At 41.8% G+C, this 23,288-nt stretch overlaps 1 protein-coding gene across 4 annotated transcripts in view; it reads right to left on the bottom strand.

Annotated features, from left to right (window-relative positions):
- The window catches only part of LOC127933215 (homeobox protein Meis2-like), a 57,657-nt gene extending 36,010 nt beyond the window's left edge, over window positions 1-21,647 (bottom strand). The window contains exons 1-7 of one of the 4 annotated variants that reach the window (XM_052530025.1): window positions 20,777-21,647; window positions 20,204-20,424; window positions 19,496-19,637; window positions 19,140-19,190; window positions 18,636-18,686; window positions 18,036-18,185; window positions 12,897-13,011 (exon numbers count right to left, since the gene is read on the bottom strand). In XM_052530025.1, the coding sequence (XP_052385985.1) occupies window positions 12,897-13,011; window positions 18,036-18,185; window positions 18,636-18,686; window positions 19,140-19,190; window positions 19,496-19,637; window positions 20,204-20,424; window positions 20,777-20,788 (742 nt within the window). In that variant the 5' untranslated portion in view covers window positions 20,789-21,647. Of the gene's footprint in view, window positions 1-12,896; window positions 13,054-18,035; window positions 18,186-18,635; window positions 18,687-19,139; window positions 19,191-19,495; window positions 19,638-20,203; window positions 20,425-20,776 lie in introns of all 4 variants that reach the window. The other 3 variants (XM_052530022.1, XM_052530024.1, XM_052530023.1) reach the window with 3 other exon arrangements.
- Window positions 21,648-23,288: the final 1,641 nt, after the last annotated feature.

Raw genomic sequence — 23,288 nt, forward strand, 5'->3', positions numbered from 1 at the left:
TCTCTGTTTTTATCTATTATTTTTCTCACCGCGTGGATCCGTGCTAATAATGTGGAAGTGACCTCACAGATGCACGCAGGGTGTGTAAGGGTTCATTTTGGAGGAGGTGTGTGTGCGTTTGGTGTTTGGGAGTGTAAACTCGTCTTGTTGTGGTGTGTTATGAGTGGACCACAGCGAGCAGTCCAAGCCAAAGGGTGGCCAGATTAATTTTATTGACGTTTCCATTTTCACTGCAACACGATAGTCTCCTGCTCACAGCGGCCGGAGCGACCCGCGTGTATTTACAGACCGACCCGTCACTTCATTACCCTACAGCCCCTGACCGCTCGGGGGGAAACCAGACGCCCCTCACACACACACAGAAACAATCACTGATAACCAAATCTATATGTACACAAATTAAACACACACTCATGTCTGGAGATCAGTGTGTGTTCAACATATCTAGATCAGAGTAAATCAAATACATACTGCAATTTAATGACAGAGAATGAAATGTAAACAAAATTGCTGAAATGCAGTGGATCCTCATTTTACACACACACACACAAAAAAACGTAATTATCCTGTGTGTACATTTGAGCACTGTTAACAGGGTGTGTTTTTAGCTGATACCAATAATCTATTCAAAAGTCAGCCGATAAATTTGCCCAATAAATATCACCTTATCACTAGTGAAAATATGCTCACACACATGACAGTGAGTCAAAGAAGTGGAAATAATCAAAAAAATGATGCGACAGGATTAGTGGCATGAAACAGAGAGAAAAAGATAGAGGCAGAAGAAAGGAAAAGAAAAGAAAAGAAAAGAAAAGAAAAGAAAAGAAAAGAAAAGAAAAGAAAAGAAAGGGCAAACTTGCTCATTACATGTGAAGCTGCTAATCTACATGCCCCCTCTCACTGGTTAGTGCTGCAGCGCCGCAGGGCGAATCGTCCCAAACACTAATGGCCTCTGACTGTTCCCTGGCAACTCTACCATTTGAACCTGTGCGGATGTGAACTCCAGCACAAAACATGAGGAGACACGAGGAGAAGAGGAGAGGGGGAAGGGGAAGTATCCCATCATGCACCTCTGAGATGGGGGCAGATGGGGGGGGCTATTAGGAGACGCCCAAAGGCCTCCGGGAGACGAGGTGCTGCAGTCTCGCCCCAGGCACTTTTGGAAAAGCAGTACCCTTGGAGAAGGAACCCCCCCCCCCGCAACCCCCCGCCTCTTTCTGCCTCAAACATGTCCACTATGTGCATGTGTGTTTGAGCCTGTAGAGAGATAGACAGTGTGTGTCCACATTAAACCGGATCCCACTGACCCACATAAAATAGACAACAGCAAAAATCGCATAAAACTCGGACTAAAGTTCTGTTTCTCACCATTAAAGAATAATTGTGAAATATGGATCTGTGTTCTTGGCAACTGGTCAGTCGAATGTCCCAAAGCTGTTAACTCAGGGCCGCTGCTGGCCAAATGGGTGCCCTAAACAGGATTGTATTGGTGTGCCCCCCTCCCTCAAATATGATGAAGAAGAATAAATTAATAAACTGTATCATTAACAAATTACAATTATAGCTCTAGACATTTACCTGTGGCTATAACTTTATTATGACTAATTTATTTTATAGTCTCAAGCATACAGAAATCATGCAAAAGAAAATTAAGTAGTTTTACTGTGATAAAACCATGGTTTATTTCTGTAAGGGTTGTGATGTTCACATGTTTTGTTGAAGAAATTATAAAGGCTGTGTCATCTATAGCACAAAAGGTGGCCAAAAACGAAAGATTAAGTGAATATGTGAAATGTTAAATGTTTGGCCAATCGCCTAAACAAGGATTTGATCGTCCTGTACGTGTAACAGCTGCAATGACATGGCCTTTGGCTCGCTTTGCAGGCATTTGTAATAACATGCTATGTACAGAAATTGTTTATTTAGTATTAGCCTACATTATGTATTTTTAACAGTGTTATTAACTGATCATTATTACCTCATAGTTTTTATATATTGTATTGTAAGTTTTTAGTTTTTATAACAACAACAACAACAAACATATTACAGTATACTAATACTTATTTGTAAATTATTATTTGAAGTAACAAAACCATGGTTAATTTGCAGTTACCATGGCTACAAGAACGATTAATTTTTTTTTTTTTTTTTTTTTTTCTTGGCTAAAACCATGGATAATTTTCGTAAGGGAACATGGAAACTCAGAGAGAGTATCAGATGCATTGGTGAAATTATTTCCGACATTAAAACGCGTTATTAACATCAACAGACAAAAAAAATGTAACTACATGATTTGCTATTTATTTTAATAAATACTTTTGAGCCCATTTGGTTGTGAAAAAGTAGCAGCATCATTTACATATGATTTACAGTTTAATTTAATAAATATCAAAAATGGAAAAGGTGTGCATTATAGTTGACACCTAGATGAACAATTACAGTTGTTTTTATGACTGTAAGTCATTATCCTCAAATGATATCGACGTTACAAAAGTGTAGCCGATACCAATATCGCATGTAACTTTAGAGACGGTCCCTAAATTAGCGACTATTGAACGTTCAACGTCAAGCGAACTTTATGCCTGTGTTTTTTTTGTTTTTTTTTTACTTTCTTCTGTTTTCTTTTCTCTGCACTGGATTGCTGATGTCTTTAAACTGGAGATAGTTGTCCATCCATCTATTATGAACATTCACCCGCAAACATGAGGTGCGAAACGTTTGCAAGTGCGGTTGCAGGAATGGCACATGTTTTATTTTTTTGAGCAACTGAGATGGTATATATATATATATATATATATATATATATATATATATATATATATATATATAGTTAAGTCAATTTTATTTGAATAGTTTTTTCACAATACGGTTTCAAAGTAGCTTTACAGAAATTCCCAGTGTCAAAGTTTATAATGTCTTATAATCACTCATAGAGCTGAATGATGGGATAATGTCATCCTCACAACCTGCAGCTGTGACTATATTCACTTTATAACATGACCTCAAGAGTCTTACTGCTGAATTGTCACAACAGGAATTTACATTGCTGATTTGGTTTAATTACACTGGAAAAAATGGAAACATCTAAACTGGTTATATTTCAGTCACAATCAGGTAGAATTAGCTCTTTGATATAATAATTACAATTTAGTAGTTTTTACCGTGTAGGAAAAATGTCAAATGTTATGTAGATGCTGAAGCAGAACGGTAAGACTGTGTGATTATATGTGACCCTGGAGCAAAAAAGCCTCTTAAGTCTCGGGGGTATATTTTTAGCAATAGCCAAAAAACATTGTATGGGTCAAAATTATAGATTTTTCTTTTATGCAAAGAAATCATTAGGATATTAAGTAAAGATCATGTTCCAAGAAGATATTTTGTAAATATCCTACCGTAAATATATCAAAACTTCATTTTTGGTTAGTAATATGCATTGCTAACAATTCATTTGGACAACTTTAAAGGCGATTTTGTCATTATTTAGATTTTTTTGCACCCTCAGATTCCAGATTTTCAAATAGTTGTATCTCGGCCAAATATCATCTTAAGGCTTAAGACTGGTTTTGTGGTCCAGGGGTCACATATAACACATGTGATCACAACAACTGCAATTGGAAAAGATTAAAAAGGCAAATCAAGTGGGCTTAAGTGCTTCACATTTTCCACCCTTTGTCTCAAAGAGAGTCAAAGTCACTGATTTGTTTGGCTCGGACATTTGTTTCAGGCTAATGGGGCATGAACATGGAGGCAGTGCCATCAGAGGCTGAGCTTAAAGACACTAATTACAGCCTCCTGCTGAGACGCTGTCCACAGCTCAATCCTGCTCCTCATGGACCGAGCTGAGGGTGCTGTCGGTGCAGAGCGGTGATCCGGACCGCTGCACTCACTCGTAAACAGAGACCGCACACCAAACATGACTACTTCTATTCACTAGTCCTCTCATACAGAAATCAGCCAGTGTTCACCTCACACTAATCACTCATCCACTCACGCTTTCATCATTTTTTGGAGTTTCAGCTTGATTTTCTTCATCAAACATTAAGCTCAAAGGCTCATTTTCTTTATGTTGTACATTTTACAAAACTAATAGACTAATCAAACACTACTCAAAAAACATACACGACCAACAGTTCATTTAACTCTGCATAAGCTAAACTCCTCGGACAGCTGCGCTCTCTAAGTCATGCTCGTCATGCTGTTCTGCAGATGTAATGTGCGGTTGTTTGCACTGAAGAATTAAAGCTTCTCTTTTGGTTGTAAATGAAGTGGAATAAAACGCTTTAATTAGACGTCTGTATGAGGAAGCAGCTTAATAACACACACACACACACAGTCAAGTCAGTGTCGTCCTAGAAATTCTACAATTTCTGAATCTGTTAACCCTAAACAATGAAAATGCAGCAACAGTGTTTGGCTCATGCATGGAACAAGAGGCATCATGAGCATTATTTAAAAAAAAACCTTTAGCAAACCGACCTTGCGAATGACAGGAGAAAGTGAGAGGAGCATCAGTGTTCAAAGGTTGAAGATGATAATCATATGCCAACAGTGTTTCAGAAAAGCCAGTCTGAAGCGACTGAGTAATTACACGTGTAATTAACCTGCTACCTGTAATGGCAATTATCTCATTACATCATAAACAGGGCCTTGGAGGGACTGCATCTGATCGTAGCGCTGCATTCCCCCTCATCTCGTCTCTTCATTAGTCTGCTAATCAGTCTGATGAGTTTATGAGACATTAAGTGCTGCGGCTGTTTCCTGCATCTCTGAGCTTCTGGCTCGCGTGAAAGACAATCACAGGGAAACAACATCCCGAGAGACGGTTTAAGGAAGCTACGCATGAACCTATGCTGTAAGGACAACTAATTCAACACTAATACAAAAACAGGCACGGATGCAGGGCAGAAGCACTGCTTCCTGGAGTACCACCAACACTACATATCTTGCATGTCTCTTTAATCAATCACACCTGATTCAACAAATCCGCTCAAAAGAGAGACTCCAAGACCTGGAATGGGTGTGTGAGAGAAAAGAGGCATGCAGAATGTGCAGTGTTGCGGGGCTTACCGGAATGTGCTTGGGAAGCACGTTTACTGCCGCTGTGAGCAGGACTGATCCCGGTGAATGTGTCAGGAGCTCATTTTAGGGAGAAAAAAAGCATTATTGTGATGATGCCTATGAGTGTTCACCATGCAGTCTTGTGAAGGGTCTGAAAGTCTAGGGACTGCGCAAACCCACTACTCCACCAAACACACCCCAACACATGCTACATGCCCCATAAACCCAACACACACCCTACACTCGTCCTGCAGCCTGTCTTCCAAATCAGATTACAATAATTGGCCCCAGAGGTTACTGAGGTGCATCCAAGCCTATTCTCTCTCTCTCCAGTCAGCATCAGCACACTTTACGAAGGACTGCGCACATGAGAGCCACTGGAGGAGTCGCAGCACTTTCACACCGCAGTCATTAGAGAGTTAATTACTACAGCAAATTATATCAATTTTCACCAAAACAGGATTTCTACGGCCTGTGAATGCAACATTATAAACTACATGAGCTGAGAGAAAGACTGAAACAAAGCTGCACTTGATTCGACTTCATTCACCTCAAGACAAGGGATCAAAGTCCTGCCTCAAACCATGAGATTGTTGAGGGTCTGATTCTGCACACAAAACCTGTATTTATGGAGATTCTCCACCCTCAATTGCACTTTAGACTAACATGGACTCAGCAGACACCTTGGAGTTATTACACATGCTCCGCTCCGCTCTGCCTTCCAGAGCCGGGCATCAGTGATGGGCTTACGGGGAAACACTGCAGCCGATAGGACATGAGACATGAAGAAGCCGGCGAATTAAAGGTTCTACACCAACAAGTCAACCATCAGATCACGGGCTCCACTCGGCAGGCCTCTCTCATCAGCAGTCTGCCCTGAACTTTCGCTTACAAATGTCCTGGAGGCACGGAACAAAGCAAGCAGAACTGATTGCTGCACTGCGGCCCCACTCCGTTCCGCTGCGTCTCGACTATGTTTGGCTTCCTAATGAGCTCACTAAAAACCCAATTCATCACCCATAACCCCTACTCAACCCTACTTGAAATGCAGTTTGGAGGAGAGCTCAAGGGTGAGGTGGGGGTATCGGTGATGGGGCAGGCCACGGACAGGGGACAGTTCAGTACCTTTCACTTTAGGAATGCATGCCTCTCTCCAGCGGCCCTACAGAAGATATTTCCACATTAATACCCTGCCTCATCTCTGGGACGACTGGAATTTGGTGGGAAGGGAATGCAGGAGAGGGGACGCTGGATGGGCGGAGGGGTTCTGTGCAGATGGAGATACAGTTTAGGAAGGCAGATGTGTTTGTGAAAGAGAGAAAGGGTTGTGTGGGGCGTAAAGTCCCTGAGTTCCTCATTACACGCGGTCAGAGCGATTCCTCAGGGCACCTGAGCTGAAAGCAGGAGATTAAAGCATTGATGAAGCCTCCGTTTAAAATGCAGCTGTTTTGGTAATTAATTCTTTTTCCGATAGCGTATTGATTAAGTGCAGCCCCTGATGAAGTTCAAACTGTGAAGAGCCCCCCCCCCCATGGGCCTCGGCTACCTCATTGCAGAGTCAATGAGAACTTCCTCTGATTCTCTCTTGCACGCACATGTGCAGTTTGCTCTCATAAATTAGTCAGCGTTCTACTGGCTGCAGCTGTCCAATGCTGCTGTGCTGTTCTGCTGTCTAGGGCTGGGTATCGCCAACTATCGCCTTGATACGATACATGTATAACACAGTACATTCTGAAAACATGATTGTGATTGAAAAAAAAATGTGCACAATCTTATTCATATTAATATCTATCCCGATTAGTGAGCAAATGTATCAAGGTACTTCGTCACGCACAAACACAAGCGTCCTCCTGTAGTTCAGAGATGCTTTTCTCCGTTGGGAACACCTCCAGAGTTCACGTGTGCGTTCTTCTCTGCAGCAGCTGTGAGCTCCCATCAGCCCAGCGGCCCCTCTGGGGACCCAACTAGCAGAGAAATCAGATACCGCTTTACAAGAGCAGGAGAAGCTTGCGTCTTATCCAGACACTTCTACCGACTCCTTTACAAGTCAATAACCGCGGCCCGCTGTCCTTCCCACAGTCAATCCCAGTGTTCAAGCACTCTTCCACGAATGTAAAAATAATGAGCAGGACTCCATTAATGGAGAGAGAGACTTGTGTTAATCAGTTGGTGATGAGTTTTCTATCGACTGTCTCTTGTGTTTAAGTTAACTCAGAAACTCGTTCCATTCGGGCAAAGGGAATTCAGGTGAAATTCATCTTAATGTCAAAAAGTGGCCCAGCTGAGCTGAATTCACCTTACTTGTTCTCATTTTAGATGCTCCGCGGTGCTGCTTTTAAACCAAACCTAGAAGATTCTCTTTCTTAACCAGTGTTTCGCAGAAGTAGGTTCAGATTACAGCAACTCCAGTGACCGTGGAGCTTCGAACATTCATAGGCTTGCATCACTTGAATCCTCCAATGGTCTTTGTAAAACAAAGACATTTTGGAAAACGGTTGCCTGATGTGGGTGTGGTATACGGATGTGGCGCGGCTATAGTACAGCATTTCAATGAATTAATTGTGCCCCTGAATTAGTCCAAAAACACATCTGAAATCTATGAGCAGCTTTATGTCTGTCTGCTTCTTCAAAGCCATGCTTTGCTTTTCACCCTCTGTGTATTTTTTTTTTCTGTCTCACTCTTTTTTGGCTTTTTATTGATTTTTCAATTTTCTCTTCCTGTAAAATCTCAACAGCAGATGCAGCCATTCCCCTAAAGCTCCCAAGCGGAGACAACAACTTCAACCATCAGGAAAATCAAAGGCAGCGAGAAGAGGGGAGAAACAACAGCTTCTCTTCAGTATAATGCACGTGTTACACGTATCGAGGAAAATAGGCGAATTTGGTGGAAGCGGACTGTGTTCTGACCCGGTGACCCCAGCGAGGCGTAAGCAGGCCGACGTTGCATGAGTCGAACTGAGACGAGACGCCAAAGATCTCCAGCCAAAGGTCACTCTAGCTGCAGCCGGCGCCTCCGGAACTGCAGGGAACGTGACTCATTTACAGCCCAACGATGCGCTTGGACGCTGGCCCACCCAACAGCAGGTGCTGTGAACAGCGGCTCCTCATCAGGCCAGCGTAACCTCTCCAGCACAGAGCTGCTCTTTACTCATAAAGATGGAAAATGATCTCATGGGCATCTGAGGAACACAGACCGCGAGGCCTTTGAGGAAGAAACAAAACCATTCTGACGCGCTTCGGCCGGCTCTGCCTGTCTCCCTCTTGTTCTGTCTCTCTCTCTGTTTCTTAATAGCGCTGGAGTTTGTCCTGCGGGCCGTGTGAGGGCTAAAGGCAGCATTCCCTCACTTCAGAGCGCTTCTGAGGGTCGGCGGGTCGGAATCGCAGATGTCTCCCGCAGACAGTTGGTTGTCTGAGGACCGCGGCCCAGCGAGAAACACACAATGAAGGCCTGACCCCGCAACACCGCTAAACACAACATGTTTTTTTTGCCTTGTTTGGTTTTGTGCTTTGTCTACACTTGTGTTTTCCCTCATGACTAGTAAAGCTTTTCCACTGGAGGATGTCGAATGTGGAAAATTGGTTGCTATCGCGAGATGCCATTGTTTGGTATTACATTTCAGACATCTAAACATTCTCTCCTTGAACTTCCTCCAATTGTTTCAAGAGATTAAGTCATTCTAGTTCTGAGGGGACGAGGAAAGATGCTTTTAAGCAGAAAAAGAGGGAATCATGAGAAAGATGAGTATTGCTGTGCTGCTGCAATTAAAATCAAATGGAACCAAGAATAGTTCTCATGGGACAATATGTCTCAGGAGTGAGAAAATTAAATTAACTCTAGTTTCTTAATTCATGCTTCTGGAATTATTGTGAACAGTTCATCACCAAAATGTGCCTCTTATATGATCACTAAGGTCAGTTAAGTTTCACAATTGAGTCCTTCACAATTTGCCACAAACTCTGGTATGAAACACCCACTCAGTTCCAGATGAACAAATTGAGTCCTATCTTAGATTTTATTTTGTGTTTCACTATGAAAAACATTTCAAGGGGGTATGAGATCAGAGGAAATGAGGAGGTAGCATTTAACATTCAACAGCCTTAAAACATGGAAAGTGTGTAATTGGAGCTACCTGAACAGACTAGGAGGCAGTGTTTGAACAGCAGCCTCATTTCCTCATCCTTTTTTAATGGTTTGTGTGTGTGTGTGTGTGTGTGTGTGTGTGTGTGTATGGGCCTCTATTCTGAAATTGATAACATTCTAAATGAATTACCATGATGCATAATGAGCGTTATCTCGGCCTCCTCCCTGAAGCCCGCAGCCCTGCGTGGCACGTTGATTTGTTTTGTTGCACATTAGCCTCCGTTCTTCTAGAGAGCTCACCGCTCGAGGCGTGCAAATAAGAAATTATCCTTGCTGACTAACACTCCTAATACCTCCTTAGGGTAATTAGAAATTATTAGAGGGCTGCCTCCAATAACAAGAGCTAATAGCACTAACCAGAATCAAACCCCTCCGTCCCTGTCTCCTCAAACAGAACGTCAGGACAGTGTGCTCAGCGCACGGACAGACGGATGGACGGATGGATGGATTGGCACTCTTCCCCGACACGCTCCCCATGCTCAACGACTCATTATGGCACACGAGGGAGCGGAAATCAGACTATAAAATGAGCTTATCAGCAATAATGCCCAAAAAAGATTTGCATAAATACGTTAGCGGGGCTCGGGAAGGCAGCATCTCTTTCTCATCCACCCACTCCTTCGAGAGATACCTGTGGGGCATCGGCACTGTGACGTGCTTCAGAGACCACACCGCCGAACACAAGCCCTTCCTGAGCATTCTGGGTGTTTGAAGGGAGGAGGTGGGCGAGATTAGGGAGCGGAGGGGCGTAAAGCCCATTGGACAAACACAATAGGGGCGAGGGGATGGATACTGCAGCAGAAGAGGTTAATGGCGAAATAAGTACACCTTCAATTGGCAAAATGAGCAGGTGGGCCTGGCAGTGAAGGTCCCACAGGAGTGCTTCTCAACAATAAGAGACAATATACAGACATAAACAAAAATGTCCTAAAGATATGTGCATTGGAATTTATATGAACTGCATGTACCCGATAATATTAATTAACATGTAAGTATTAACATAACATTTGCTTTTAGCTTTATCCTGAATTTTAGATTTGGGTTGCATTTTCTTTGACCCTGTGTAGTGATGTTGATGGTTTTTGAAGATGAGGGTGTCACACAGTCTGTCCATGTTCATCTGTCTTATGTTTTCTATCAAAAATAAGATGATATTGTCAACAATTAAAGATAAGAAAATAGTTTTTCTTCCCTTTTAAGTTTACAGTACACTTTGTTTGTCCATTATTGTGTTATTCCTACTGTCTGAGACCCATCAGAACAGACCTGAGACACATTTTTGGGTCACAACCCACTGGTTGAGAAGCACTGCTTTAGACAGCGCTGGCCTCAGTAACCCCTTGCTGGCACAGACACACGGGTCAGACTCTCATGAGAACAGAACTGCTCATGCCATCTGGGAAAAGCAGCTCTGGAGACCAGTGTGATGGGATTATCACCTCTTAAGGGTGACTTCTTGGCTGACCCCTTTAGGCACAGCGTGCTAAAACAAGAGACCGAAAAAAACACTCAGCACAGCAGCAGCGTTGTTTAAAGGGCCAGCGCAGTGCAAATAAAGCCACTAGAATTGAGCAGGCATGTAAAGTATTCCCTTGCTTTCACTAATCTAATTTCTCTTCTGTCTGTGAGGTTTACTGTGCTTGTTATTTGTCTCCAACTGTCACCAGCAGTGTTTAATCATGACCACGTCCACCTGCGGTCACTGAGATGAACAAACACACTGCTGCAGTACAGATGATACAGATGTGACTGTAGTGCAGGGACCAGGAGTCCGGAGGTCATGTGCTCCAGACTGAACGCTTCTCGTGAACAAGCATGCTCACTGGAAAGATGTGATTGTTATTGATGATTTCTAATATGACATGGATAATCTAAAATCTTTAAAGCACAGAAACAATTAAAGGTAATTATTTCTATAGCAGAGAATCCATAGTTACACAGGTCTGCCGGTTTTTGTCAGTGCATGAGGGCCAAAAATGATATTTGATTTTCCTAAAATCTGCTCTGGAACGCAGAAGAAATTCCCGCTCATCCCAGCCAGTGAAATGAAGTCTCTAATCCGCTTGAAGCACAGAGAGCTGATGTTGAACAGAAAGAGTGTGTATGAGCGGATGACACTGAGCACACTCGTGTGTGTGAAGATGTATGATGGTCTGATGGCTTCATTAACTCATTAACACTGAACAGGCACGCTGCTGTCGTCAGTTAGCACTGATTGCACACAGACTGAGATGGATGGATCCCTCTCTAATGACTGATGTTAAGTCAAGTCAAATGTATTTGTTCAGTGCTTTCACGATACACAAGGTTTCAAAGCAGCTTCACAGAAAATCATGATGTTGTGTGTATAATGCCTGAGTGCACAGAGCAAGTTTTAGGTCTGGCCGTGTGACGATTTTTATTAGTTTTTACTTTTTTAAAATATAAATGTATAGTTGTTATTCAGTTCAAGTTAAAATTATTTTAGTACTTCAACTTAAACTAAACAAAACTGAGAAATGTTTTCTAGGGAACTAACTGAAATATAAATGTCATTTCAGGTGATGTTTATTAGTATTTATGTTCTTAAAAACATACTAATACACTGTGATGACATTTTAAGGCATTTAACCCTCAAAAGTACAGACAATAACACACACGTATGTGTATCAGAATGATACTGTGTAAGCCTGTTCACAAACCAGAACAACAATCCAGAGTTATCAGAAACTATGTCACCAGTCTGTGTCTCTCACACACTTTCCAGCGCTGTCCCATAATCTTTCTTTTAGGAACTCGCGTTTGTCCTGCCTCGTGTGTGTGTGGACTGAGTGCGTGAAGCGTGAACATAATTGAAAGAATGTGCGAAATGAGGCGTCTGTTCTTCTGGCCGGGGTGAAAGGTCACAGTCCACTGGAGGACGGCTGCATTACTGCTATAGAGCTGCAGGTCTCTGCCTCCTCGGGACTGCTGTCCTGTTCTTCTCTCTTCTGTCTCTGTCCTCTCTCTCATTCTGTCCTGTCTCTCTCTGTTGTATCACTCTCTCCTCTCTCTCTGTGTGTCCGGTCTCACTCTCTGTCCTTCTCTCTCTCTCTCTGTCAAGTCTTTTTCTCTGTCAGTCTCTGTCTCTGTCTCTCCTCTCTCTCTGTTTGGTTTCGTTTGGCCCGGGGCTTGACCGGATGGCTTGGAGGCAGTTCTGGGTGCCGTACCGTAAGTGAGTTAGCCCATATCGACCAGCCGTTACTGGATCCAGTGTGAGAGAGTCGATAACTACAGCTCACTGGTACTTATGACTTCAGCGTGATCAATAACACTCTCCTCTGCTCCATCACACACAGATGCACAATGGAGCATACACTAGATTATATTTCTATTATATATATATTGCTATATCATAAGTAGACTATACACATTTGTATAGTGAGCTAATGATATTTTTCACCTAACCCTAAGGGTCCTGTTCACAACAAGAATGATAACTATGAAGTTTTAATAATGGTGTGAGTCCACACCACAGCTATAACAATAATGATGTCATTGGAATCACTTTAAAAAAAGTTTTTTAGTTTTTTTTTTTTTTCAGTTAATGAATGTAAAAAAATGGGGACTGTTGGATGGTCACACACATGCATGTTCACACTGTCAGGCCTGCGTGTGCAGTAAACAGTGTTTGTGTCATGTCAGATATGGTTCAGCACAGGTTCACCCCAGGACTCACCTTGCTCGCTGCTGTTGTCTCCGCTCTGTGACGCGTGTCCTCCGCTGGAGGGTCCTGGTGTGCCGGCCGAGTGTGTGGACGTGGCGTCATCATGATCTCTCCAGGACGCTGGGTTCTGGAGACGGTCAGAGCGGATCCATCCGTCCACGTTCCCCATCCACAGCACAAAGAGAGAGAGAGAACCCGTGAATGAGCAGAACGTGCAGAACACAGACCCACAAACCCTTCACCATTCAGATACACATCTACACACTCATTATTTCAAAGATCATCAGTTTATAATGGCTTAATATCTTCATCCCTTATTGTCACATTTAGAAGATAATACAATATAAACAATCATGTGTTGTATGTATATATTGCTTTTGTGAGCACACTGTATACAGATCGAACTGAACATACTTATGTATCTGACCATATGTATAGAGCTGTGTGATAATATAGTGTACATTTTGCAATGATATAAACAACACAACACAACAGCAGCCATCCAACAGTGTCATTACATGATCAGCATTCTTAATACTTCATAACAAAAACACTGCCATAACTTTCTTCTCTAAAACTCAGACAGGTGTTTAGCAGAATGTCTCACGGTTGTCAGGGAATGAAGTGTTTGTCTGCTCCTCATACTAAGCAGAACATGACTTTAAATACAGTTCACAAGTCAAATAGATGACTGGTATGATGCTGTTGTCATTTTAATGCTCAAGAGCATCCTCTCTCAGTGACTTTATGGAAAAGACAAAGCAACTTGGACATTCTGCATAACAAAAAAATAAGTCTGGATTGACACAAACTTGGCTGAACTCTAACACTCAACCTAAATGTCTGTGTTTTGAGCAGCAATTCGTCATTTCGACTGTCACAAACAGCAAACACAGTATCTAATCTGACACACACACACACACACACAGTGAGGGCTGTGTGTCATGTGTAAGAGGGCATCTCCTCCTCACCCTTCCTGAGGTTTCTCAGGGTCTGATCGGGCCGCGGGGAAACAGGATTTGTACTGTACAGGAAGAGCTTTATCTGTGTTACACATAGACGAGCAAGAGGAGGAATTTCCTTTGCCACTCCAGCAAGTAAAAAAGACTTTAACACACACACACACACACACTCAGAGAGTCATCTGCATGTAATCTATGAAACACTATAACCTAAAAATGGCAACAATGAAATTAGCTAGTTTTGTTGGAGTCAAACATTTTATTTCATATCACCAAATTGACTAAAATTAATTATATACCAGCAAAGCTGATTTGTACAGGTTAAATCTGATAGAAATATCTCTTTCACTTACAAGAAACAGGAAGATGTTCTTCGTTAGTGTGGAAATAAATATAATTATGATAATAGTTATAGTTATTGTTCTAGGTGTGCAGCAGCATCATGTGCTGCTCAAAGGTTCAGATCAGACTCAGATCAAATACACTAGAGCTGCTGGAATTCATCAGAAGTATGTTTTCATATTACATCAAACTATTTTATTCCAAAAGATCACAGAGGTATATGATTTATGCCATTTCTTTATATAATTTCCCAAAACGATAACAGTGTATCTGCAGTGTTTATCTGAGATAAATATGAGTTGTTCATGTAATTGTTTCATATGACGAGAGCGATGAGGTTTACAGCATGTGTTTAGAGGAGAGTGGAAGGAAAAGAGTCTGGGTGATGCGGTTCAGCTGAAGCTTCATACACTGAGAACCAGCTCTAGCGTGGCTTATTCTAACTTCTGTTTCCTGTATCTGAGACGCTCACCGCCGCGAGACAGGCCTACAAACACACACTCGAACACAGCCGCAGGTCCAGAAGTGCTGACGCTCACATGTTTCCCAGAGTTCTGCAGCTGATATCCAGTTTCCTCACGCCACTCGGCAGCAAAAAAGCAACAGCCCTTTCCCACTTATGAATAATGCAGCCACCCCTCTCTCTCTCTCTCTCACAACAAAACAGTTGTCAGGGCTCCCAAGAGTCCATTAAAGTTCAAACAAGCTGTAAAGAAAGCGAGTGAGAGACATCGTGTGACCCAAACGGCTGAGAGAGCCTCCACCCCACCCAGGAAAGAGATATTCCCCATCGCTGCGGATAATGAGGAGTCAAACGCAGCGCTGCGTGCTCGCCTCTAATTGTGTTAAAGAGCCGCAAACACAGCCCCGGCACAATAGAGCAGATACAGAATAAGATAGAGGGTCACCGTGTCACACGGGGTCACAGACTCAATGCTCATAACACAAGATCTGATTCATATAAAAGCTGGAGACAACGGTGTGACGGAGAGCGGACGATCCTGCACTGACCCACACCTGCCCTGCAGTCTACACTAGATAACACACACTCACAGAAAACCCCCAGCGAAACACAAGCGAGCGCATCTTCAGCCCCTGACCTTTCTCCGTGTCTCCTGCGCGTCAGATACACACACAGCTCTGCTGAATTTAACATGTAATTACACCAGCGCTCCCAAAACATGTTAAAGGACAGTCTGGAGCATCTCAGAATGACTATTCAGAGCGAAACTGCCAATTATCTGACAAGAATGAGAACGAGCCTTCGCTGAGCTCCAGTAATTGACAGCCCAGCATTTTAAGAGACGTGACTGAATGTGTTTAATGCTCTTCTGCTTGACATAGAAAGGCAAAAGCACACCTCACTTATTATATAAGAAACATGCTGAAAAAATGTAAATGGTGTGATCCCAATTAAAATATTATTTTACCCAACTACATAGATTAATTTACACCAACTAAACTCATGGTTACCAATTTATACTTTCTGCCTATCAGCAAGTGCCTTTTCTGAAATCCATGAATTTATTAAACTGGAAACCCACCCAAGTGATCCTCCTGAAGCACTAACAGAAGCTGCACAGCAACAAGTGAGAGTGTGTCCAGACGAGATCAGTCAAACCCAGATCAGTGCTGCATCTCAACACCAGATCTAGAGGAGGACCTGGAAACTGTGCTCATGTCAACACTTTATCATCACAAATACACTATTTCATTATTACATGCGACTGGACATACTCTACTTGAGAGAGATCACTACAGCACACTCACACAATTTTCTGTTTATTTATTTGTTTATTTTTGTATGTATTTCTATATGTGACTTAGTTTTCTTATTTATTATAACCACAGACAATTAGGACCATACATTTCATAACCTCACAGTCAAATCAAAGTGATTACACTGAGGCAAAAACACCATTAACATATGAGCTGCTTTTTTATATTTGTCCAACTATGAGAAAAACTAAAAACCAAAATAAAATAAATCATATGAAATTTAAATTAGTATCTCTATTATTAACTGGTTGTTAACCGATTATTAACTAGACAAAGTGAACAGAGAATGCAGACATCTTTTCTATTATTTAAAAAGAGCATTAAACAAGTCATGTCAATCTCTATCATACAGCTGTGTCTGATTTAATTTCTAATCTTATTTTTAAATAACTGCAGGATGAATGTTTTTAAGGGGTGGGACAGTAACATGAAGCAAATCAAAAATATAATGGCATCCTGACAACGGCCTTATAGCACTATAAACCACACTGAAAGACAATACAGCAGTCAATAGTGAATAAAACTGCCTCTATTCACAGCCTACAGCAGGTAGAGAGAGAGAGAGACGTCCTTCATCCCCAGCATAGCAACTTTCACCAAATGATGTAGCCCCAGGCAAAATATATTAAAAATGCATATCAAAGCTGAATGAGATAGGTACAACCTAAATAAATCTGCATATCCAACTATCAAACTGCTGTCCTCAAACACACAAAAAGCAATGCCATATAAAAGAATAGCAAGATCCAAATGAAATGGCCAAATCTGAAGCTCGTAATTTTAGTAGTTGAATCGGAGCGCTCGTCTGCTTTGTGTTTAATGCTGAACATCAGAGCAGCTCTGCGCTTCTCACTTTCTGAAGAGAGAGAGAGATCATTTATTCTCATTAACAAACACTGCCGCACATGCACACTATGCAAATGTGACGTTTGGACCTCAAAACACACACACACACACACACACACACAAAGCATTCGAACTAATGCTTGCACATGCTTACATATTTATAAAAGCAGCAAGCTAAAAAAAATAATATTCCTTCAGCAGCTATCAAAGCTCCCCGTGTATATTCAGCTCATCAGACAAACATTTGTAGCGTGAAGTAATAAGATAAGACCGTGTTTAAATTGAAGCGCAGATGGAAATCTCTGGCTACACACAGCTCGTCCAGGGAATGTGAATACACACAGCTCTAATGCGCTTTCTGCTCGGCCTCGGTGTTCACATGTCCTCTCCAATGGACAACTGACATCTCGCCTTTTCTCATAAGTTTACTAAATTAAACCAACAACAATCGGCAGAGAAACAGCGTGTCTTATTTCTGCACTTACAGACACATATTTTACACTACGAGTGAGTTTATAAGTAGACCTATATAAAAATGTAGCCAACTGGTTTAATTGAATGTCTCCCCGGTTTTTAATCGATTCACTTTAGTTTGATTAGATGCTCAGAAGCCTGTGAACTCCTCACAGTCACACATGACGCTCGATGTGAACTACACGACGCGGAAAACTCTCTCTTCCCCAACATTACATCTACAACAGCCGCTGTCACTGACATATAAAGCTGAATTCAGATCAGTAAGAGTCCACTAAACACATCATCACCCTGGAGAACTACAGAGAAGAAGCACGTTATAACCTTCAGTCTCTTAACTTTAAACAAAATAGTGTGCAAACTCACATAAAATATCTACGAACGCCATCACATTTAAACTTATTCATGTCTTGTATATTAATTTGTTTTAAAGCAGTTGTGTGCAATGCGATTTACAAAGCCCAAGATAAAGACATAGGCCTACTAAAATATAAAACATAAAATAATCCCTACAACAACTACCAGCACTAAATAAAAAAAAATAAAAAAGATGAGATTTCCATAATCACACTGTTTTTGCTCACAAGCCACATGTTCAGAAATTTCAACTGAAACTTCCAGCCTAGAGTCAATTTAATAATATCATATCTTATATGTTATTAGCCATTTTTTCAGTCCACGTTACTATTTCATGCTATAGGCTACATATAACACCCATCGCAGAAACTATGAACCATCTGTTACTTACATGATCGGCTAAGTTCGTGGAAGATCCCGAGATGTCCTCGTGGTCTGATTTTGAGTTGCCATCCCGTTCATCAATCACTAAATCTATGGGCATTTTTCCTTTCAAACAGCTGATGTACCGATGGCAGAAATTATCGCAGAGTTCGTGCACCTTTGAGCAGAGAAAAGAGCCGCAATTAAAGCCAGGAACAATAGAGAGATGATAGCGATGCTGTTATTCTCTAGAGACACATGCAACAAGTTCATCGACAAACATACACGCTAACAGACCTTCGCAGAAACTATCACTTGCTCCTGAAATTATTTATTTAGGCTTATAAGTAATAAATAAGAATATTGCTGTCACATTCCGTTTAAACCGCTATCTACGGAACGTGGAAATAACATGGTTTTAATGTTAAATTATATCAGGGGTCATTTTGTCAAATAATATTTTTTTATTTATTTATTTACTTATTTTTATTACACCAAGTAATAATAATAATTAATTAACAAATAGGCCTAAATTAACACACACACAACAACAAAAATTGGTGATGAGAGAAGTAAATCCATCCAAATTATGTTTTAATTAAATCAATACAAATCAATGAAAGATTACCTTTTCTAGCTCCAAAAGATGAAACCGTAATACTTGTATGGCTTGTATCATCTGTAAAGAGAAACGGACATCGTTAGCGGTGCCTTCTTTGCAATTTAATTTTAATATTCGTTGCATTAATTTTGCAGTGAACAAAAACCTCCCATTCCAGTAGGAAAAAATACTAATTAAATAATAAGAAATAATTACATAATGTGCTTGAGAAATAAAAATATTTTTTTATATATAGCCTATTTAAAAATTGCGGGTGGAATGATTGGCTTGTGTGAAGTGTGAAGGGCGTTGATGGTGATCCCAGCCCTATAATGAGCGACTTATTTCACGCTATACTCTCGTGCTCACTTCAAACAGTCCCGCCACACATTAGATCCCCTCGTATTTACTTTCACTATCTCCAGATCCATTGCAGAAAAAAAGTCTCGGAAAAAAATAAGTCGCACTCATTTTAGAGAGCTCGAGTGCACGGCTGCTCTGAAGACGAGCAGTGCTGAAGCGTTATCTTACCAAATTATCCAATTCAGGATTCGAAGAAAATAATGGTTTTTCTGCGCGGACCTAAAACAAATCAGAATGAAGATTAATAGCAATCGATGGAAATATTTGCAACAATTCAAACAAATAATAATAAAATAAAATAAATTACATATAAAAACATTAAAATTACATATAAAAACATTAAAATTCAATAAATCTGGTTAAAGAGGAAAAACAAAGTCGTTTAATGTAGCTACTTAAAACATCCAAACTCATAAATGAAAATGTAATTAGCAGTCCTAAATGAAAAGGACGCTTTTAAGTAATCGATCATTTGTGTCTTTGTTTGAATGCTGTAAACGCATGGGAAGCTCGAGGTGTTAGACCTGTTTGGCGAAGACAGCGATGTCCTCGTTGAAGGAGTCTGAGGAGCACACATCTCCCCCAGCGACCCCGGGCTCGCGAGGAGTGCATGTGGCCAGCTCACACTTCTCAAAGACCAGAGCCAGCAGAGGAAACAGAGGATGACTGCAGGGACAACAACAGCACGATAACCTTCAGATCAACTGGAGAACTAAACGAGCAACAGAGAGTAGCTAATAGTTCCAGCACGGCGGGGAACAGACTGCGTCCCGAAACAAAGCACAAAGCCCAAATATTCGGATACTACAGTTCGGAGAAGATTCATAAATCAAATACATTTTACACTCGACCAGAATCGGGTTTTGTGACTTTTTTATTTATTTATTTATTTATTTTATTTTTTGAGCTGCAGTGATTTAGAATTTAAATAGAATGAAAGCAGCAAGCTTTTAGACAGCCTATCAACATAAGGCTGAAGTCTGCAAGCTTCTTTGTCAAGTAAGTAAAGACAAGTAAAAAATTTTTTAAAAAGAATGTGCAAAGTAAAGTTAAAGTCTACTATAGCAATGCTTGCAAACCCCAGCACAAAAATACTAATACTAGTAAATACTTAAAGTTCCAGAAAGCTGTGGTGAAAAAAAATAAAAATAAGAATAAATAAAAAAGGCTATTACGGGAAAGAGAAGGCCGACTAGAGGAGTCCACGGGTCCGATAGTAATATGGAACTCACCCGTAAATTTGATCTTTATCCCTCTTTAACACGTCGTTGACAGCCGAGCCCATGCTGGTGGGCATGACATTGGGATGGGGGGCATGTGTGCCGTAGTGCTGGCTGGCGTGGAGCGGCGGTCCGTGGTTCAGATGATGGACCTGCGGCAGCGGCCGAGGCGCGTGAGGATCCCCGTACATACCGACCCCGTCCATGCCGCCGTAATGAGCCAACTCATCGTACTGCAAGAGAAGCAGAGAGTCAGGAAGAGCACAGAAAATAGACACGGCTGCAGAGAAAAAGGGCTAGTGTGAGGGGAAAAGAAAGGAAAGAAAGGGGGAAAAAGTGTCGCGCGGAGCTAAAGTTTGCTGGCGTATTTGCTCGTAATTACCAAAAACATGGTCAAGTTGTGCTTCCCGAAGCTTGTCTGTAAAAGCGGCAGCAGGAGCCCGTCAGCGGAGCTCAGGCGCTCACACGCGGAGAATATTCCCAATCAAGTGCGTCAGACTGAAGGAGTTTTGCGCGTGCGACGACAGTCGAGGCCTGTGATAGATAGTGTATAGTGGAGGTGAGTGCTGGAGATTTTAAACCTACCCTTTGCGCCATCAGCCTGCGCTCCAATAAACCTCTGGATCTGTGTCGTAGATTTAATTTCCCAGTCCGCTCACAAACTCACGCGCTGCAATAGATCCCTTTTTCAAGCAACTTGCCGAATTCTCCTATTTTCCAGAACGAGCGCAGGCATCAGCAAGAGTTTTGCAATTATTCTTCTTTTCCTCTTTGCCCCCCCAAAAGAAAGAAAAGAAGAAAAAAAAGTCGAGCCCCCAAACTGAAGGTTACAGCCGGCCCATCAACAACCTGCGTGCAACCAAACTGTCGCGTCTCATGGCTTTTTGCCACTCCAGCTGTCAATCAAAGCCAAAGGTTGTCAAGGTAATGAATGAATGATGGTTGGTGATGATGTTCAAGAGAAGATGAATCTTTTTAGCCCCGTTTTCATCCCACAAGTCCCTCTCTCCTTTATGCCTCCGGTCCGCTTTCTTGTTTTATTACTACAGTAAAAACTGAAAAGAGAAGAGTTTGTGGAATTGCGTCGGTCTCCGGCGCGGTCTGAGATGAGATGAGTGAGTGTCAGTGAGTGTTGGCAGGTCGGCCGCTCGCTCGCTTATAGAACGCAGAGAGTTGAGCTGCGCGCATCGGCGGGAGAATGAAATGACGGAAGCCGGAAGTGGCGCTGAGCACAGCCAGTCCTGCACGAGCTCCACGCCAAACCCTGCGCGAGAGGCGAGCGTCCAGTGCGCGAGGGGGGAGCCACGCAACTCCGCGCACCGCAGATCCCACTCACATACGCTGAGAAGAGGCGTCGCGGCGCGTTGGGCACGCGTCCAAACGTTAAAATAGCGCTATTAGTATCATTATTGGACAGAGGAAAGTCATTGCAGCCCTACTTTGCTTAATGCATAACTGAGCGATGCGATACAACCGATATCGAGTGTCACATCCCCCTTTTTTTCTTGTGCGAGGCACAACAAGGTTGAAAAAACGGGCCCCTTTTAGAATACAGTAAACTTTTCCACACGCGAGAAGAAAAACAAAATCATGGTTTATGTTTGGAAACTGTCTTTAGTCCAATAGCATTTGAAGATTGAAATGTGAGCCGTGCATCGCGCGCTCAATTATCAAAGAGCCTCGAGATCATCAATCATTAGGAAGGCCTGAAGTTTCAGAGGAGGAGCAATGATATTGATTGTGCTACAGATGGCCCCTAATACCACAAACAGACCCTTAAAACACTGCTCCTCATCAATGATCATAGCCTGCATCGCGCACGTGTGACATCACCGTCCTATCGACCGCTTTTTACATAAACGTCTACATTTAGAGCACCCTGACTTGTTTTGATGTCGAAATTAACAATTCAGTGCTTAGTGGAGCTGAACTCGTGCGGGGTCTCCACAAACAAGCTCAATAAAGTGCTCCGCAGACGCCGAAGCACGGGCTCGAGCTCGAACGAAGCAAGCAATTAAAACGGATTTCATAAAGTGCTGTGTTTATGACAGAGGGGAGGGAAGAGCACGAGGAGAGAGTAGAAGTGCAGGGTTCACTGCGCGAGAGCGACTGAGTGGACACAGAGCGCGCGCTGTCTGACCACTGCTTCATCGCGAGGAAGAGGATGAGGAGCTTTCTGGAGAGACACGGTAAGTCCATCACATCCTACAGAACCGAGCCTGCAACTCTCTACACAATCACAGCAAAAGAGTTGACTACAACTTTAAAAATTATGCGTCAAAATCTACTGAAACACATCTATAAAGTCAAACAATAAATCAATGTCTTTACAGAAATGCTCTGTTAGTTAACGTTTTCGGTTGATAAAAAATGTTTTGGGAAGCATTAAAGCATCCAGTGGTGCGCATTGCTTCACTTTTCAGTTTGTTAATCCACTGTGTAATCACAGCGGCTTTACTATAGTAAAACTACAGATTCCCGCAAACTTCACCGACAGAGAAAAACACGCTTTCGATTTCAAAAATGTTTAAAATACCATACCCGCTTCGTCTTTATCAATATGCATGAAATAAAATATTTAGTAAAAAAAAAAATACAGAGCGAATAAACCCGTGTGTAGATACTACAAAATTAATAAAAAAGAGTGTAATCTGTGTAGTGAACGGGGGAGATGGCATTAACAGGAGGTAGAATTTCATCTGCTGGTGTCAAACGGAGGTCATTTTAGGGTTAAAGCTCTCGATGTCTCTGTCCAGCTGCGGCTGACAATCCGTTTCCACGAGAACACTTCTACATAACCTCTCACAAATATAACTCATCTCCTTACACCATCGTTTTTAATGAAAAACATCATATAAAATAAACATCGAAATCTAAACCATCAGTCAAAGGAAAATGTATTTCTAGTTTTGTGAAATAGCCTATCTTTATCTAAACAGATTTATAGCACAAAAAAAAAAACGTTTATGTAAATCTGAATAATGTCAAATATTAAAAATGTTAAACTATTTGATCCTATTTAATTCGAATGGGTTTGTTCTAAAATTGTTATTCTTGTTTTATAGCCGACCTATGAACAGATTTACAGAATCATCTA

This window comes from Carassius gibelio, chromosome A17 (genome assembly GCF_023724105.1).
Source record: "Carassius gibelio isolate Cgi1373 ecotype wild population from Czech Republic chromosome A17, carGib1.2-hapl.c, whole genome shotgun sequence".
NCBI lineage: Eukaryota > Metazoa > Chordata > Actinopteri > Cypriniformes > Cyprinidae > Carassius > Carassius gibelio.